Consider the following 20,150-nt stretch of genomic DNA (forward strand, 5'->3'; position numbering starts at 1 on the left):
GCAATTTCTCTGATTCAACTCTGACCTACAAATTGTGCTTCGTAGCTTGCTAAGCGTTCTTTTGGGTGTCTTCCAAAGGGCAAGAAAGGCGGAAAAAATTTCCTGAACCCAGATGTGCTCTTTGTTTCATCCTCTAGCTCTCAAATTTCTCTTTCAAAAGTTCTTATTGCTAGTCCATTATCTCTTACGTTGAATTAATTTTGAGAAGTGGTGAAATTTTGTATTTCTTTGTTTTAATTACTCTAATGTAAACCTGCCCATTCTTCTATGTCCTCACAGCAAAAAAAAACAAAAACCCTTTTTCACTTTTTGTAGCACTGGAAAGTTGTGTTGATAATCACCAGTTTAGAATGGATGCAGGGAAATCTAGGAGATCAATGGCCTGAGGGCCTTTTTATCCCAAGCGATATGCAAATCAGCAGACAATTTCCTCTTTAAAGGAGCCTCGTGGTTTCCCCTTTCAGGCAACACCCACCAACCCAAAGTTTGTGCACTTTCCTGACCTCTTTCCTGCCAATTCCCCTCCATTTGTTAGAGGGAGCAAAAATGGTCCCCTGGCTAAACCTGGTGTCCTTTTTAGTAGTCCTGCAAGGTAATTCTTCCCTCTCTACAGAATTTCCTTCTATTTTTGTTTTTGTATTCAGGAGATCTCATTGAAACACCTTTATTTTTTTTAGGAGTTCAGTGTGAGGTCCAGTTGGTGGAGTCCGGAGGGGACGTGAGGAGGCCTGGAGAGTCCCTCCGTCTCTCCTGCCAAGCCTCCGGATTCGACTTCGGGAGCTATGAAATGAGCTGGGTGAGACAGGCTCCCGGAAAAGGACTGGAATGGGTGGCATACATACATCCTTATTCCAGTACTATTACCTACTCGGAAAACGTCAAGGGACGCTTCACCACCACCAGGGACAACTCCAAAAGCCAACTCTATCTGCAGATGAACAGCCTGAAGACGGAGGACACGGCAGTCTATTACTGTGCAAGATACACAGTGGGAGGAAGTGAGTCTGAAGCCTGGCAAAAACTCTCTCTTCCTCAGAGCAGCTCTGCATGTCAGCTCAGCCCCAGAAGGCTGGATTTTCCCAGGGGACTTGAGAGGGAGCTGAGAAAGCTGCCTGAGTGCCAAGGGGGACCAACAGCTGATCTTGGCCTGGGCATTCTGGGATCTGTTCTCCTTTTGGATAGGAAGAAAATGGCAAATCTCAGTACAGAATATAAATTGAATAGTGTCTTTTCTTTTTTTTAATCCTCCTTAAAGACAGCAAAGGGAAATTGTTCTCAAGTTCTGCTCTCAAAAAGTATCAGGACATACAGAATTGATTCAGTAATTAGAACTCTTCATTCTTTTATTGGTTTTGAAGTTCAACCCTCATTTACTCTTTCTTGAGACGCAGATCTGCCCCTCTCCCTCTTTATGTGCATTTGTTTCTGTGTCTATATATCCTCTCTCCCTCTCTCCATAGATGTACTACATATATGTACACACACACAGACACACAGACATGAAAGTATGCACACACATATAGGCATTTGAAAGTTTAAATACGTTTACAATCATTTTCCTCTTCCAGCAGTCGAAATGTAGTAATAAATTCAGGATGCTGCTAGGCCTGACAGAGTTTGGTGTGGAGTGACACCAAGGAAGGGGGCAGAAGTCGGAAAATAAGGCCTAAAAACGTCAGGCCAAGGGTAGCCTATTTGTGGTTGTGTTATAATACTTAGTTTAGCAAAGGAACGTAGATCAGGGGTTTCAAGTCAGTTCCAGGGAAGTTCATATTCTAGGTGGTTTAGGAAAATTGCCTCCCCACCTGCCGTCCTCCCCAGTAACTTCCGGGTGGCAGAAAGGTTGGAATCGCTCAGCCTCTTTGCTCAACAGGAAAGTTAAATGGAAAAAAATATTGAAATAATTCCTATGGTCTCATCTTGTAGATTTTGATCTGTGATTTATGAAAATCAACACCAGAAATTCCACATGGGAATGCTAGGTTTTTATTTATAAAATGTATCCTTGCACTATCTTAGGTAAGAATTATTCAACACACCTGTCTTGACTCCTATAAGGAATTGCCCAAAATTTCAAAATTCTTTTAAGAAACTGCAGATGATGTGAATGGATAGTGTATCTCCTTTATCCAAAATTATATACAAATTTAGGGATGATAGAAGATTGTCCCTTCATTTTCATGCATTTCTCGCATTCCAACTGGGAGAAGGCAAAGTGATTTGTAAAATGTTCCTTCCCTTTGTGAACATTTACAACATACATGAGAAATGTTTTTATACAATTTTGCATATTGTTCTGGGGTTAGGTTCCATCTGTACATCATTTTATACAAGTTTTCCAATAAATGATAACAGAAAGTAAATTTTAATCCCTTTGTCCACATTTTCCCCCAGTTCTCTAATAAAATATTATATCCAAAATTTCTTGCCCAATTAATCATACACTCTTTGACCTGTTCATCTTCTTGATTTAATTGTAATAATATTTTCTACATTTTTGTCATAATATTCTCATTATTTATATATAACTGTTTTTTGAACTTTTTTTTCTTTTTTAAATTTATATAATTTTTTATCTCATTTAAATCGTTCATTTAACTGCATATATGTGAACCAATGACACCGGTGTCCTTCTCCTTCTATTTCTTCTCTTGTTTTTAGCACAGGTGTATCTTGTTCATATATGATTATATCTTTATATCGTAACCATTTTAACTTGTCATCTAAACTTTCCATCCTTATCAAACTTATCATTTTGGAGGCATCCTTGTTTTTTTCTGTTTATATGTTTTATTTCCATAATAGTTCACCAAAAAGGTCTCAAGAAAATTTCACATCTAAGGAGGCTCCAATCCTCACTGGGAAGCCATGTCAGAGTTGACAACAGATGCGCTCTGCTAAATAGAGAGCAACGGAGCCCTTTGGGGAATAGAAAGAGACTTAAGAGTATTTCCCAGTCCAGAGAGAGAGTGTATTTGCTGGCATTTTTATGGGTATATGGCAATGGTATTACTAATGCTACTGCTACTGCTATTATTATTATTATTGGTATTGGTATTGGTATTACTATTATTACTCTGTCAAATTCTATGACTGCCCATCTGGCTGAATCAACTCTGGGCAAGTGGCAACTGATAAAAACACCACACAAAATGCCGACTCAAACAAAGGAAAAAATTAAATTCATATAACTACTGACTTAAAAACCATTCAAATAGGCAAAGAACAACCCACTGGCTCCATCTATTCTGTTTCTCCCTCTGATTTATCTCATTAAACTCTGACTTATAAATTGTTCCTCCTGGCTTGTTCTGAATTCAGTTCTTTGGGGTTTCTTTTATCCAAAGACATTTGTAAATTAAGGGACAATTCTCCTCTCCCCTCCTTCTCCTCTCCTCCCCTCAGTGGAATATACCTTCAAGGAAAAGTGGAAGGTCCATGCACTGAGTGCCTCTTTTTTTTCCGGAGGACTCTATAATCAGTTACTGCTTCTGCTTTAACTGAACCATACAAAATGGCCAAAATAGTCCAGCGTATGTAGACATGGAATTTACCTAGGAAAAATGGATTAAATTTTGAAGAAATAAAGAAAACTAAAAAGAGCATAAAATTCTCCTCTCCTCTCCCCTCTCTTGTGTGAAATATACCTTCAAGGAAAGGTGGATGGTCAATGCACTGAGTGCCTCTTTTATCCTGAGGACTGTATATTCAGTGACAGCTTTTGCTTTAATTGAAGGATAGGAAATGGCCAAAAGGGGTCCAGTGAATGTAGAGATGGTGTTTATGTAAAAAAAGTGGGATACAGTTTGAAGAAATAAAGAAAAATAAAAAGAGGATAGAATTATGATTTCCTCTAAGTCTGATATCTAGCAAAATCATTTGCAAATGAATGGTAGAAGATGAACAAGGGATGTTCAGAGTTATTCACCTCTCACAGAGAATTCAGAACTGGTACAGAGAAGGTTCTGACCAATGATAAGCCCTTCCGACCCAGTCTGCCTGTAGTAAAACGAGGCCGAGGGAAGAACGAGGGGGACCTGCTTCAGTCCGGCTGAAACAGCCTCTTTTGGTTGGAGGTCTGCAGAGAGGGTCTGGCTTCCCACCAGTTAGGGATGGTTTGTACTACACGAACAAGATGGTCCTTCCCAACTCGTTTTTACACGATTTCATGATATTTAGGAGAAAAAATAAGAATACACGACCTCAGGAATATACAGTATCTCATAGAAAAACCCATCAAAAGGAATTTCCTGTCATATAACAAAAGTGTGTTTTTTGATTACTCCCTTGAGCAGCATAACTTTCCTGGAGCTCTTTCATTTCTTTTGAGCCCTAATTACCATTTCTTAATGCAAGAATCTCTTTGGAAAGTTAAGTAGATGCCTCCCCTCCTCAGGTTTTCCACCAGGGGGCAGTGTTGCCACACGGACTCACTTTCCATATGTGTGGGGAAGGGGAGTGGGAGGGGAACAAAGGAAGGGTCTACAGGCCTTGTCTCACTTCAGAGGCATCATTACTTTTACTCTCATTTTCCTGAGAGACCACTGAAGGCAATTCAGAGAAATTTAACATCCCAAGAGATTACATTCCTCACCATGAAGCCACATCTGAGTTGAGAACAGATGTGCTTTGCTAAATATAGAACAGACTGAATTGTTTGGAAAATGAAAAGTCATTTATTGCTGTTTCTCAGTCCATGGAATAAGTGTAGGAGAGCGAGATTTTTGAGTCTTAGTATGAATTAACTCTGGGCAGTCAAAAACAGATAAGAAGACCATACAAATGGCCACCCAAAAACCTCCCAATATTTGTAATCAGTATGGCCGCTGAGTTAAAAACCAAACCATTAAGAAACATCATACAGGCTTCCAATGATTTATATTCCAACTTTGAGGCTTGGATGTGTTTGTAAAATTGATCTGTGTCCTATTAATTGGGCCTTATGGCTTGGTCTGCATTGACTTAATTTTGGTTTCTTCCAAAGAACGTGGTCAAGGGAACAACTGTGGAGCAACCATTTTGAACTCCGATGTGCCATTCTCTTTATTTCCGGACTGTAACATGGCTATTTGAGGAAATTTCAATGCCCGATTTCTTTCTGTCAACTTAAAACCCGTACATTAAGTGAGGAGCATGTGTCAGAAGCTTTAATTATTCCAGTGTAAAGCTGCCTTTTCATCTATGTCCCATGTGTGAAAGGTGTGTTGAAATAAATCTATACTTCAAAGCCCCAAGGGGCTCTTTTATGCTGAGCGATATGTAAATCAGGCCACAATTTCCCCTTTAAAGGAGCCCCAGGGTGTCTCTTTTCAGGCTACTCCCACCAACACAAAGTTTGTGCCCTTTCCTGAATCCTTTCCTGAAAAGTCCCCTCTATTCCTTAACGGTAGCAAAAATGATTGTGTGGCTGAATTTGGTTTCCTTCCTAGCAGTCCTCAGAGGTAATTGGTTCCCTCCTATTCAGGTTCTTTCCATTTTAATTGTTGTATAAAGGAGAGCTCATTTAAACAACTTTTATTTTAGGTGTCCTGTCAGAGGCCCAGCTGGTGGAGTCCGGAGGGGACGTGAGGAGGCCTGGAGAGTCCCTCCGTCTCTCCTGCCAAGGCTCTGGGTTCAACTTCGGCAGCTATGACATGAGCTGGGTGAGACAGGCCCCTGGCAAAGGGCTGGAATGGGTGGCATACATAAATCCAGGTTCCAGTACTATTTACTACTCGGACAAAGTGAAGGGACGGTTCACCATCTCCAGGGACAACTCCAAAAGCCAAGTCTATCTGCAAATGAGCAGCCTGAAGACGGAGGACACGGCAGTCTATTACTGTGCGGGAGACACAGTGAGAGGAAGTGAGTCTGAAGCCGGGCAAAAACCTTCCCTTCCTCAGAGCAGCTCTGCAAGTCAGCTCAGCCCCAGAAGGCTGCATTTTCCCAGGAGACTTGAGAGGGAGCTGAGAAAGCTGCCTGAGTGCCAAGAGGACCAAAGAGCTGATCTTGGCCTAGGCATTCTGGGATCTGTTTTCCATTTGGATGGGAAGAAAATGGCAAATCTCAGTACAGAATATAAATTGAATAGTGTCTTTTCTTTTTTTTAATCCTCCTTAAAGACAGCAAAGGGAAATCGTTCTCAAGTTCTGCTCTCAAAAAGTATCAGGAAATACAGAATTGATTCAGTAATTAGAACTCTTCATTCTTTTATTGGTTTTGAAGTTCAACCCTCATTTACTCTTTCTTGAGACACAGATCTTCCCCTCTCCCTCTTTGGGTGCATTTGTTTCTATGTCTATATATCCTCTCTCCCTCTATCCATAGATGTACTACATATATGTACACAACCAGAGACACACAGACATGAAAGTATGCACACACATATAGGCATTTGGAAGTTTAAATACATTTACAATCATTTTCCTCTGCTACCAGTCGAAATGTAGTAATAAAATAAGGATGCTGCAAGGCCTGCCAGAGTGTGGTGTGGAGTGACACCAAGGAATGGGGCAGAAGTAAGAAAATAAGGCCTAAAAACTTTCTGCCAAGGGTAGCCTAATTGCGGTCGTGTTATACTACTTAGAATAGCAAAGGAACGTAGATCGGGGGTTTCAAGTCAGTTCCAGGGAAAGTCATGTTCTAGGCGGTTTAGGAAAATTGCCTCCCCACCTGCCGCCCTCCCCAGTAACTTCTGGATGGGAGAAAGGTTGGAATCGCTCAGCCTCTTTGCTCAACAGGAAAATTAAATGGAAAAAAAATATTGAAATTACTTCTATGGTCTCACCTTGTAGTTTTTGATCTGTGATTTATGAAAATCAACAGCAGAACATCCACATGGGAATGCTAGGTTTTTATTTATAAAATGTAACCTTGCTCTATATCTTAGGTAAGATTTATTCAACACGCCTGTCTTGACTCCTCTAAGGATTTGCCCAAAATTTCAAAATTCTTTTAAGAATATCCATATTATGTGAATGGATAGTGTATCACCTTTATCCAAATATATATATAGATTTAGGGATGATAGAAGGTTGTCCCTTCATTTTCATGCATTTCTTGCATTCCAACTGGGAAAAGGCAAAGTGATTTGTAAAATGTTCCTTCCCTTTGTGAACATTTACAACATACATTAGAAACGTTTCTATACAATTTTGCATATTTTTGTGGGGTTAGGTTCCATCTGTACATCATTTTATACAAGTTTTCCAATAAATGATAACAGAAAGTAAATTTTAATCCCTTTGTCCACATTTTCCCCCAGTTCTCTAATAAAATATTATATCCAAAATTTCTTGCCCAATTAATCATACACTCTTTGACCTGTTCATCTTCTTGATTTAATTGTAATAATATTTTCTACATTTTTGTCATAATATTCTCATTATTTATATATAACTGTTTTTTGAACTTTTTTTTCTTTTTAAAATTTATATAATTTTTTATCTCATTTAAATCGTTCATTTAACTGCATATATGTGAACCAATGACACCGGTGTCCTTCTCCTTCTATTTCTTCTCTTGTTTTTAGCAGAGGTGTATCTCGTTCATATTTGATCAGATCTTTATATCTTAACCATTTTAACTTGTCATCTAAACTTTCCATCCTTATCAAACTTATCATTTTGGAGGCATCCTTGTTTTTTTCTGTTTATATGTTTTATTTCCATAATAGTTCACCAAAAAGGTCTCAAGAAAATTTCACATCTAAGGATGCCCCAATCCTCACTGGGAAGCCATGTCAGAGTTGACAACAGATGCGCTCTGCTAAATAGAGAGCAACGGAGCCCTTTGGGGAATAGAAAGAGACTTAAGAGTATTTCCCAGTCCAGAGAGAGAGTGTATTTGCTGGCATTTTTATGGGTATATGGCAATGGTATTACTAATGCTACTGCTACTGCTATTATTATTATTATTGGTATTGGTATTGGTATTACTATTATTACTCTGTCAAATTCTATGACTGCCCATCTGGCTGAATCAACTCTGGGCAAGTGGCAACTGATAAAAACACCACACAAAATGCCGACTCAAACAAAGGAAAAAATTAAATTCATATAACTACTGACTTAAAAACCATTCAAATAGGCAAAGAACAACCCACTGGCTCCATCTATTCTGTTTCTCCCTCTGATTTATCTCATTAAACTCTGACTTATAAATTGTTCCTCCTGGCTTGTTCTGAATTCAGTTCTTTGGGGTTTCTTTTATCCAAAGACATTTGTAAATTAAGGGACAATTCTCCTCTCCCCTCCTTCTCCTCTCCTCCCCTCAGTGGAATATACCTTCAAGGAAAAGTGGAAGGTCCATGCACTGAGTGCCTCTTTTTTTTCCGGAGGACTCTATAATCAGTTACTGCTTCTGCTTTAACTGAACCATACAAAATGGCCAAAATAGTCCAGCATATGTAGACATGGAATTTACCTAGGAAAAATGGATTAAATTTTGAAGAAATAAAGAAAACTAAAAAGAGCATAAAATTCTCCTCTCCTCTCCCCTCTCTTGTGTGAAATATACCTTCAAGGAAAGGTGGATGGTCAATGCACTGAGTGCCTCTTTTATCCTGAGGACTGTATATTCCGTGACAGCTTCTGCTTTAATTGAAGGATAGGAAATGGCCAAAAGGGGTCTGGTGAATGTAGAGATGGAGTTTATGTTAAAAAAGTGGGATACAGTTTGAAGAAATAAACAAAAATAAAAAGAGGATAGAATTATGATTTCCTCTAAGTCTGATATTTAGCAAAATCATTTGCAAATGAATGGTAGAAGAAGCACAAGAGATGCTAAGAATTATTCTCCTTTCAGAGAGAATACAGAACTGGTATAGAGCAGATTTTGACCAATGATAAGCCCTTCCAACCCGGTCTGCCTGGAGTAAAACGAGGGCGAGGGAAGAACGAGGGGGACCTGCTTCAATCTGGCTGGAACAGCCTCTTTTGGTTGGAGGTCTGCAGAGAGGGTCTGGCTTCCCACCAGTTAGGGATGGTTTGTACTAGACAAACGAGGTGGTCCTTCCCAACTCGTTTTTACATGATTTCATGATATTTAGGAGAAAAAATAAGAATACACGACCTCAGGAATAGAAAAACCCATCAAAAGGAATTTCCTGTCATATAACAAAAGTGTGTTTTTTGATTACTCCCTAGAGCAGCATAACTTTCCTGGAGCTCTTTCATTTCTTTTGAGACCTAATTACCATTTCTTAATGCAAGAATCTTTTTGGAAAGTTAAATAGATGCCTCCCCTCCTCAGGCTTTCCACCAGGGGGCAGTGTTGCCACACGGAATCGCTTTGCATATGGGTGGGGTGGGGGTGGGGGAGGGGGACAAAGGAAGGGTCTACAGGCCTTGTCTCACTTTGGAGGCATCATTACTTTTACTCCCATTTTCCTGAGAGACCACTTAAGGCAATTCAGAGAAATTTAACATCCCAAGAGATTACATTCCTCACCATGAAGCCACATCTGAGTTGAGAACAGATTTGCTTTGCTAAATATAGAACAGACTGAATTGTTTGGAAAATGAAAAGTCATTTATTGCTGTTTCTCAGTCCATGGAATAAGTGTAGGAGAGCGAGTTTTTTGAGTCTTAGTATTGTCAGCGGGAAAACCTCCCAAAAGAATTCCAATCCACAAGGTTCGATGATACAGAGAAAAGAGTTTATTTGTAACGCATTTGCAAAGGCGGGTTCCCTCCATGCAGGTGCAGGAAAGAACCAAGAACAAGGTTAACACCAACTTTTTATACCCTAATCTGTCCTCCCCCTCTTGTTGAGGGCTCAGCTCACAATCTTCTTGTTTCCCAAGCATTCTTGAGTTAGTTACTAAGTTTATGTGTTTATGTGTCCGGGATGATTCTGCCATCCTTATCTCTTCCTCCTTTCAAAGGCTAATCCCACTCAAACACCTCTTTGTAGACGCCAGCTACTCTACACAATCAGCTATAAATTCCTAACCTAAGCGGCTCTATCTGACACGCATATCCTCAGCCCCACGGGTTCAGGGTCCGGTCACCCACCTGTAGCTAACTCCCTTTTTCTTCTCTCATGAGTTTGAGGCACGTACAAGGGTTTTTCTTTACCTTGCCCCCCCCCCTCACAATTCCCCCCTTTTTCTCTTACTTCCTTACTGCCTCAAACTCAAGCAACATCTGACGCTCCATCCTCCACTTCAAGCTGTCACACAGTCCTTTCCTCATCTGAATACATGCAGGGGCACATTGAATACAACAGCATATAAATCTGCATAAACAAACTACAGCTATAATCACAAAGCAAAGCTGTTTTATCCACCCAAACCCTGGTAACCAGTCCCATAGCCAGCTCCAATCATCATCTTCTCCCAGGTTTTCATTTCCCCATTGTTGATAATGCCGTTTAACTGAAGCTTCCATCTCTTGGATGGTGTGAGTTATAGGCACCAGCCCATAAGGCTAACAAATCCATACCAGTGGATTAACCGTAGTTCCATACTACAGGTAGGCTGGATTTCAGAACTGTATCCTAATCCCTTTTCATATGGAAATAGAAATTCCCTATTGTGCTAAATTGAGTTTTCAAAGCTTCCCTTGAACCCTGTGACTCTCTTTTCCAGGTTCAGGGACCCGTATGGTCATCAAAACTACAAGGTATTAGACAAAAGTTCAGGCACATTTTTCTTTTTCCGCACAGTCCAGTGTCCAGCAGTATTTGGCAACACCAGTGTCTTCTTTAGGGTTTCTCCCAACTCAGTTGCCGACTCCCCTCCGTCTGGTTTAACTCGATTTCCAGACTTAAAAGGATGCGTCTGCTATTCCAACAGGAGGGCTCTGTGTTCCTGTAGATAGGGAGACAAGGACAAGACTTGCGCAGATAACTGTTTCAAATACTTGCAGACAAATTTCCTCCCCATGGCATGCATGTCTCCTACTTCTCCACTAAGAATTCCAAGATAGAGTCACCCATCTCAAATGGACTGACTCCTAGTCTTTTCTTAGGAGCAATCCAAAGACTTAGTATTGTTACTACAAAGGCCTGTGTCCATGTTCTAGACACACAATCCCCCAAAACGTTTGTCCCATGTGACCAGATTGGTAGGTGTAGTTTTGGATATATCTAAGCACTACTTTGGATTTCACTTGCCAATTTTTAATTTCCCAATAACTTCCTTAAAATCAAAACTTATAAAACAATCACAAAAAAAAAAAAGCATTGACATAAGAGCCCATCTAGTGTTTGGACTGTTTCCATAACCAAAATTGTCAAAACAAAAACAAAAACAAAAATTCAGATAGATCATACCAGTCCATGGAGGCTCTACTAAACCCATATATTGTCCAAAATTTTCCCTCTCTCTCTCTCCTGTTTTTATCATCATGTGCTATGTTGAGGAGTGATTAAAATTTAATCCATATAAAATTTATAAAAAACACACACACTTTTCTAAAACTGGAATGCCAGGGGCAGAGCAGAGTGAAGCTGTGAGAGCAAAGGGGTGCCCCCCCTTCTCTGAGTCATTGCCTCTCTGAAACTGCCCACATCCCCCCCTACAGCAGCAGCTGCAGAAAGAGAAACTTAAAAGCTTTCCCCTGATGTGTGTAAAGGTATTATAAAAGGAAGAATCCTAAAAAGATGGGGGAGTAAAGGATCTTCTGTAAAAGCATTGCCCCTCCCCTCTGTCACCCTTCTGTCTCCTCATCTGGATCCTCAAGCCTGTAACAAGCAGGCAAGAGGCAGACTGAAGGGGGGGAGTTTGGGTGAGACTGGGCAAATAATGAAACACACATACTCCTCAAACAATTAAAGAACAAACAAAACAAATGGGAAAGGATTGACAAAAACCTTTCAACTTCCCATCATATGCATTCAAATTACACAAATCACGACACACATACACAAAACCTAAGGAATAGACTCACACAATCTCTCAACTCTCTTTTCACAACTCAAAACAGTTTCTCAACCTTACATGTACACACACATTCAGACAAACAAATGCTCTCAAAAAGAAAACCGCACACCAATGCCTCAACAGGCTGTTGCCACATGCAATCCATCACAGCCCTGCAGGAACACAGAAGCTCTTCCTCCCTGCCTCTCAGCCAGGAGAAAGGAATGCTTTATTAAAAGGGCAATAGCTCCCATCAAGATGAATCTAGCCGCTCCCATGCCTATTGGAGACAATCCACACTCAACTGCCCTATTGTGATTCAACTCAACTCCCTTCCCAGAGAGCCTGCGTCTCTCCAGGTCCTTTCCGCGCCTGTCTGTTTCCCGAGCTCTCCATTCCATGGAATACCTCCTCGACCAATCTTCCGAGAACTCCCCCTGCCTCCCCCTCTTTGGGGCCGCAAACCTTGAGCTAAAAAAAAGGCATTTCATTTTTCTTTATCTTTCTTTTTCTCATTTCTCCCTCTCCTCCTGGGGTTGCCCTGTAAACACCCTGTTTATTTATGGGCTCTGCCAGCACCCCCCTTCTCTCTTTCTTTTTCTTTTCTTGCTCAGTGGGTTTCCAGACCGGGCTCTCTGGAGGGTCCAAAATTGGCACTGCCAATTTGTAATTCCAATTGGCCAGCGGCCTCCTTCGCCCATTTATATGCCCACCAATTTCCCACCACCTCTGGGCTATGGCCTCTCTGATGAGCTGGTATATCGCTGCGCTGACCAACTCAGAGGCAAAGCTCCCTCTCTATCACTTCCCCATTCCCTTCAACAATCGCAAAACCCGACTTCCTCTTTCCCTCTTCTACTTTGCTTGACCCATCCGCAAACCATCTTTCTCCGGTGCTTAATTGTGGTGTTATTACAGGGAAAAAACTTCTTTCCCTTTAGTCCCCTCTCTAACCATATTTTTCCAAAATTGTGTACCACCCCATAGGCATTCTTTCTCTCAAGTCATCTCAACATCACAAGTTCATTCTTATTTCTCCTCCACTTTATTTAATTCACCTTTACCCAATTCCCTTCCACACAAATTAAATTGGTCACCTACTCACAGCACTGAACACATGGCACAATCAAATCCCATGTCCCTCCATTCACAGCAAAGCCAAAAATTTGGAAGACCCGCAGCCTGGCCAGGGCTATGGATTTCCAAAAACCTGAAGCATTCCCCCTTCTACTGTGGAGGAGTTCAGTTCCCCTAAAGGGACAGACTCACGTTTAACTCCTTAAGGGACAAGCTCACATAGCTGTTTCTCTCCCTTCCTTCCCTCTTCAGACTTTCTCTCCTCAGCTCAGGACAGATGCCCATGCCACACACACACATGAGCACACACACACACTCTGCACCATTTCCCTCAACAAATATACATACCAATACACAGACAACTATCTACAAACGAAAAACATTTTCACATACTCATACAAATTCTGACAGTCCTGAAGGACTCCCAGGATTGATTTCTACCAGTTCTCTTCTTCCCCGCCATTTCCACACCTATACTTTCCTCATCTCTGAGTGGCGGTCCTGCTGTGTTCCCTTTGTTCCATAACCTCCCTTATTGTTGCTACCATGATCCTGCCCTCCTGCTTACGTTTTTCTCTGTTTCTTTTAAAAAATGCTCTATACTCTCCTCAGCCCATCTTGGTTACTGCCTTCTCTCACCCTGATCCTTGATCAGCACTAGCCCCTCTCGGCCTTCTGATTGTTTTACACCCAAGGTAGAGTCCTCCAGCCCACGCTGGATTTGCTTTCCAGCAATTTTAAGCCTCTGACTGTTGGGGGCAAAACCGGGCCAGCCTCCCAGCAAACGCTGGCTAGTTTTAAAGTCCGACCTCAACCTATGGCATCGAGACGAGTTTAAAAAGGCATTCCTCATCACTGCTGTCCTCTTTACTTACAAAAATGCCTGTGGGCGGGTCTGGCCCTTCCCAAGACACATGTTACCAGACTTCTACATAAGGCACCTGGTCCGTGAGACCATGTTCCACAATATAGTTCTTTAATTGAGTGATCCAATACCCATCGGACATCCCATTCGAATCCCAAAAGTAGGGACGTTCAGGATCGACCAAGGGGTATTTGGGCCACTGTTTTGTGCACAGCTTAATCATCATCACCTTCTCTAATCCTCTGGTATACCTTTTCAGCCATGGCATGCTCCACTGGTTTATAACCAGTCCTAAGGGCACATCCGGATCTGGCCCTCTGCTGGATCCTACTCGATTGCCAGCCTCCAGTCTCCTAGGCAGTTTGCTCTGTGCTTTCCCCATGACTGACCGTTCTTCTCACCGATCTCGCCCCGAGGACTCCAGCACACGCTGGATGCGAATTATAAGCCCTCTCCTTCACGGCAAGATCTTATCAGACTCCCAGCAGACGCTGGCTATTTTTAAAGTCTGACTCCTTCAATACCCACCCCTGATGGAGCACTACAGCCGACCTGAGGCACCGGACTCTCACGGCTACCTGCAGGAACTGCGACTGTTTAACCACCCACACCAAAGAGTCCCTCGGTCAGTCACGTCCTCCCACAAGCCTTACAACTCACCTATTCCAGCTCTCGTCAGAGCCTACGACTGGACAACGCTCAACTGATCCTCCTCGATCAGTTGGCCTCCAACCGGTTGGTCTTCTCCACCCGCTGCTCCAACAGTCGGGCTTCACTTCTTTTCTCTGGATCGTTGCTCTGTATAGGAACCTGGGCAGGCGGTCCCGAGGGGTCTCGAATAGGGACACTTCAACAATGGGAAGCGGTGGCCACTTACCCTCTCACTGCAACCCCTCTGGATCGGTCCTGAACCTCAGGCTCCTGGCTGGCTCGCCAAATTGTCAGCGGGAAAACCTCCCAAAAGAATTCCAATCCACAAGGTTCGATGATACAGAGAAAAGAGTTTATTTGTAACGCATTTGCAAAGGCGGGTTCCCTCCATGCAGGTGCAGGAAAGAACCAAGAACAAGGTTAACACCAACTTTTTATACCCTAATCTGTCCTCCCCCTCTTGTTGAGGGCTCAGCTCACAATCTTCTTGTTTCCCAAGCATTCTTGAGTTAGTTACTAAGTTTATGTGTTTATGTGTCCGGGATGATTCTGCCATCCTTATCTCTTCCTCCTTTCAAAGGCTAATCCCACTCAAACACCTCTTTGTAGACGCCAGCTACTCTACACAATCAGCTATAAATTCCTAACCTAAGCGGCTCTATCTGACACGCATATCCTCAGCCCCACGGGTTCAGGGTCCGGTCACCCACCTGTAGCTAACTCCCTTTTTCTTATCTCATGAGTTTGAGGCACGTACAAGGGTTTTTCTTTACCTTGCCCCCCCCCCCACTCACAGTATGAATTAACTCTGGGCAGTTAAAAACAGATAAGAAGACCATACAAATGGCAACCCAAAAACCTCCCAATATTTGTAATCAGTATGGCTGCTGAGTTAAAAAACAAACCATTAAGAAACATCATACAGGCTTCCAGTTATATATATTCCAACTCTGAGACTTGGATTTGTATATAAAATTGATCTGTGGCCTATTAATTGGGCCTTATGGCTTGGTCTGCATTGACTTAATCTTGGTTTCTGCCAAAGAACGTGGTCAAGGGAACAACTGTGGAGCAACCATTTTGAACTCCGATGTGCCATCCTCTTTATTTCCACACTGTAGCATGGCTATTTGAGGAAATTTCAAGCCCAATTTCTTTCTGTCACCTTAAAACCCTTATATTAAGTGAGGAGCATCTGTCAGAAACTTTAATTATTCCAGTGTAAAGCTGCCCTTTCATCTACGTTCCATGTGTGAAAGGTGTGTTGAAATAAATCTATACCTCAAAGCCCTGAGGGGCTCTTTTATGCTGAGTGATATGTAAATCAGGCCACCATTTCCCCTTTAAAGGAGCCCCAGGGTGTCTCTTTTCAGGCTACTCCCACCAACACAAAGTTTGTGCCCTCTCCTGAATCCTTTCCTGTCAAGTCCCCTCTAATCTTTAACGGGCGCAAAAATGATCCTGTGGCTGAATTTGGTTTCCTTCCTAGCAGTCCTCAGAGGTAATTGGTTCCCTCCTATTCAAGTTTTTCCATTTTAATTCTTGCATAAAGGAGAGCTCAGTAAAACAACTTTTATTTTAGGTGTCCTGTCAGAGGCCCAGCTGGTGGAGTCCGGAGGGGATGTGAGGAGGCCTGGAGAGTCCCTCCGCCTCTCCTGCCAAGCCTCTGGTTTCAACATCAGCAGCTCTACTATGTACTTTGTGAGACAGGCTCCAGGGAAAGGCCTGGAATGGGTGTCCAGCATAAGCTATGGTTCCAGTTATATTTACTACTCGGACAAAGTCAAGGGACGCTTCACCATCTCCAGGGACAACTCCAAAAGCCAAGTCTATCTGCAAATGAACAGCCTGAAGCCGGAGGACTCGGCAGTCTATTACTGTGCAAGAGGAGGAAGTGAGTCTGAAGCCTGTCAAAAACCTTCCCTTCCTCAGAGCAGCTCTGCAAGTCATCTCAGCCCCAGAAGGCTGGATTTTCCCAGGGGACTTGAGAGGGAGCTGAGAAAGCTGCCTGAGTGCCAAGAGGAACAAAGAGCACAGAGCTGATCTTGGCCTGGGCATTCTGGGATCTGTTTTCCATTTGGATAGGAAGAAAATGGCAAATCTCAGTACAGAATATAAATTGAATAGTGTATTTTCTTTTTTTTTAATCCTCCTTAAAGACATCAAAGGGAAATTGTTCTCAAGTTCTGCTCTCAAAAAGTATCAGGAAATACAGAATTTATTCAGTAATTAGAACTCTTCATTCTTTTATTGGTTTTGAAGTTCAACCTTCATTTACTCTGTCTTGAGATGCAGGTCTTCCCCTCTCCCTCTTTGGGTGCATTTGTTTCTGTGTCTATATATCCTCTCTCCCTCTATCCATAGATGTACTACATATATATACACAACCAGAAACACACACACATGAACACATGCACACACATACAGGCAATTGAAAGTCTAAATACGTTTAAAGTCATTTTCCTCTTCCACCAGTCGAAATGGAGTAATAAGTTCAGGATGCTGCAAGGCCTGCCAGAGTGTGATGTGGAGTGACACCAAGGAATGGGGCAGAAGTGAGAAAATAAGGCCTAAAAACTTTCTGCCAAGGGTAGCCTAATTGCGGTCGTGTTATAATACTTAGAACAGCAAAGGAACGTAGATCGGGGGTTTCAAGTCAGTTCCAGGGAAAGTCATATTCTAGGTGGTTCAGGAAAATTGCCTTCCCACCTGCCGTCCTTCCCAAAACTTCTTGGTGGGAGAAAGATTGGAATCGCTCAGCCTCTTTGCTCAACAGGGAAATTAAATGGAAAAAAAATATTGAAATAACTCCTATGGTCTCACCTTGTTGTTTTTGATCTGTGATGAAGGAAATTCAGCCCCTCAACTTCCAGGTGGCAATCCTAGGATTTTATTTAATCAAATGTAGCCCTGCTCTTTTTCCTAGGTATGAATTATTCAACAGGCCTGTCTTGAGTCCTATAAGGACTTGCCCAAAATTTCAAAATTCTTTAAAAAAAATCCATATTATGTGAATGGATAGTGTATCTCCTTTATCCAAAATTATATACAAATTTAGGGATGATAGAAGATTGTCCCTTAGTTTTCATGGATTTCTCGCATTCTAACTGGGAGAAGGCAAAGTGATTTGTAAAATGTTCCTTCCCTTTGTGAACATTTGCAACATACATTAGAAAAGTGTTTATACAATTTTGCATATTTTTGTGGGGTTAGGTTCCATCTGTACATTTTAAGTAAGGATTTTAACGTGACAGAAAGAAATCAGGCATTGAAATTTCCCCAAATAGCCATGTTAGAGTCCGGAAATAAAGAGGATGGCACATCGGAGTTCAAAATGGTTGCTCCACAGTTGTTCCGTTGACCAAGTTCTTTGGAAGACACCCAAAACAAGTGAATGCAGACCAAGCCATAAGGCCCAATTAATAAGCCACAGATCAATTTCACATACACATTACATTTTCTTGAGGTCTTTTCATTGAACTCTTAGTAAAATAAGAGTCTATATAATGATGCCTCCGAAGTGAGACCATAAGGAAGGCTGAGAGAAGGAAGATGGATGCTTTTGAACTGTGGTGTTGGAGGAAAATTCTGAGAGTGCCTTTGACTGCCAGAAGATCAAACCAGTCCATCCTCCAGGAAATAAAGCCAGACTGCTCACTTGAGGGAATGATATTCAAGGCAAAACTGAAATACTTTGGCCACATAATGAGAAGACAGGACACCCTGAAGAAGATGCTGAAGCTAGGGAGAGTGGAAGGCAAAAGGAAGAGGGGCCAACCAAAGTCAAGATGGATGGATGATATTCTAGAGGTGACGGACCTGTTCCTGGGGAGCTGGGGGTGTCGACAACCGAGAGGAAGCTCTGGCGTGGGCTGGTCCATGAAGTCACAAAGAGTCAGAAACGACTAAATGAATAAACAGCAACAACAACCTTGACAGCATCATCTCGCAAGATTTTGAACAGTTCAGCTGGGATGACGTCGTCTCCTGCTGCCTTGTTATTAGCAATGCTTCTTAAGGCCCACTCAACCTCACTCTTCAGGATGTCTGGCTGTAGCTTACTGACGACACCGTCAAAGCTATCTCCGATATTCTTATCCTTCCTATACAGATCTTCCGTATATTCTTGCCACCTTTTCTTGATCTCTTCTTCTTCTGTTAGCTCCTTGCCATCTTTGTTTTTGATCATACGCATTTTTGCCTGGAATTTACCTCCAATGTTTCTAATTTTCTGGAAGAGGTCTCTTGTCCTTCCTATTCTATTGTCTTCTTCCACTTCCGCACATTGCTTGTTTAAAAATAATTCCTTATCTCTTCTGGCTAACCTCTGGAATTTTGCATTTAATTGGGCATATCTCCCCCTATTACTGTTGCCTTTTGCTTTCCTTCTTTCTTGGGCTACTTCTAGTGTCTCAGCAGACAGCCATTTTGCCTTCTTGGTTTTCTCTTTCTTTGTGATGTATTTTGTTGCCGCCTCCTGAGCAATGTTGCGAACTTCTGTCCATAGTTCTTCCGGGACCCTATCTACTAAGTCCAGTCCCTTAAATCGATTCTTTGCCTCCATTGCATATTCCTGAGGGTTATTAGTGAGCTCATATCTAGCTGATCTGTGGGTCTTCCCTAATCTCTTTAGTCTGATCCTAAATTGTGCAAGAAGAAGTTCGTGATCAGAACTACAGTCAGCTCCAGGTCTGTTTTTACCAACTGTATAGATGACTGCCACCTTTGGCTGCAAAGGATGCAGTCAATCTGAATTCGGTGTTGTCCATCTGGTGAAGTCCATGTATAAAGCCGTCTCTTAGGTTGTTGGAAGAGAGTATTCGTTATGCAGAGTGAGTTGTCTTGGCAAAATTCTATCAGCCTATGTCCTGCTTTGTTTTCTTCTCCCAGGCCATGCTTACCTGTAATTCCAGGTGTCATTTGACTGCTCACCTTAGCATTCCAGTCTCCCGTGATGAAAATAACATCTCTTTTAGGCGTGTTGTCCAGTAGGTGCTGCAGATCCTCATAGAACTGCTCTACTTCAGCTTCTTCAGCATCTGTGGTTGGGGCGTATATTTGGATCACTGTGATGTTAGATGGCTTGCCCTGAATTCGAATTGAGATCATTCTATCGTTTTTTTGGATTGTATTCAAGCACTGCTTTTGCCACTTTACTATTAATTATGAAGGCTACTCCATTTCTTCTGTGGTCCTCTTGTCCACAGTAGTAGATCTGGTGGTCATTTGATGTGAAGTGGCCCATTCCAGTCCATTTCAGTTTGCTGATGCCCAAAATGTCTATCTTTAATCTTGACATCTCACCAATAACCACATCCAATTTGCCCTGGCTCATAAATCTTACATTCCAGGTTCCAATGGCGTGTTGATCCTTAGAACATTGGATTCGCCGTTCACCACCAGCACCATCAGCCGCTAACCATCCTTTCGGCTTTGAGCTAGCTGCGTCATCACATCTGGGGCTAGTTGAACTCATCCTCTGTTCCTCCCCAGTAGCATTTTGACCATCTTCCGACCTGGGGGTCTCATCTTCCGATGGTATACTGACATATCTCTGGTTATACTGATCCATTTACTTTTCATGGCAAGAATACTGGGGTGGGTTGCCATTACCTTCCCCACGGATCGCATTTAGTCTGACCTCTCTGTCATGACCTTCCCGTCTTGTGTGGCCCTTCACGGTTTAGCTCATGGCATCATTGAGGTGCTCAA

At 42.1% G+C, this 20,150-nt stretch overlaps 1 gene segment (V, D, J or C); it reads left to right on the forward strand.

Annotated features, from left to right (window-relative positions):
- Positions 1 to 546: 546 nt before the first annotated feature.
- Positions 547 to 16,328, forward strand: LOC134497162 (Ig heavy chain V region X24-like; the record flags this gene model as incomplete). The annotated part of the segment is given in 3 exon segments: positions 547 to 592; positions 678 to 1,039; positions 16,029 to 16,328. Coding segments are annotated over 3 exon segments (708 nt in total), but the record flags the coding sequence as incomplete, so codon positions are not given.
- Positions 16,329 to 20,150: the final 3,822 nt, after the last annotated feature.

The sequence above is a fragment of the Candoia aspera genome, chromosome 4 (genome assembly GCF_035149785.1).
Source record: "Candoia aspera isolate rCanAsp1 chromosome 4, rCanAsp1.hap2, whole genome shotgun sequence".
NCBI classification, from domain to species: Eukaryota; Metazoa; Chordata; class Lepidosauria; order Squamata; family Boidae; genus Candoia; species Candoia aspera.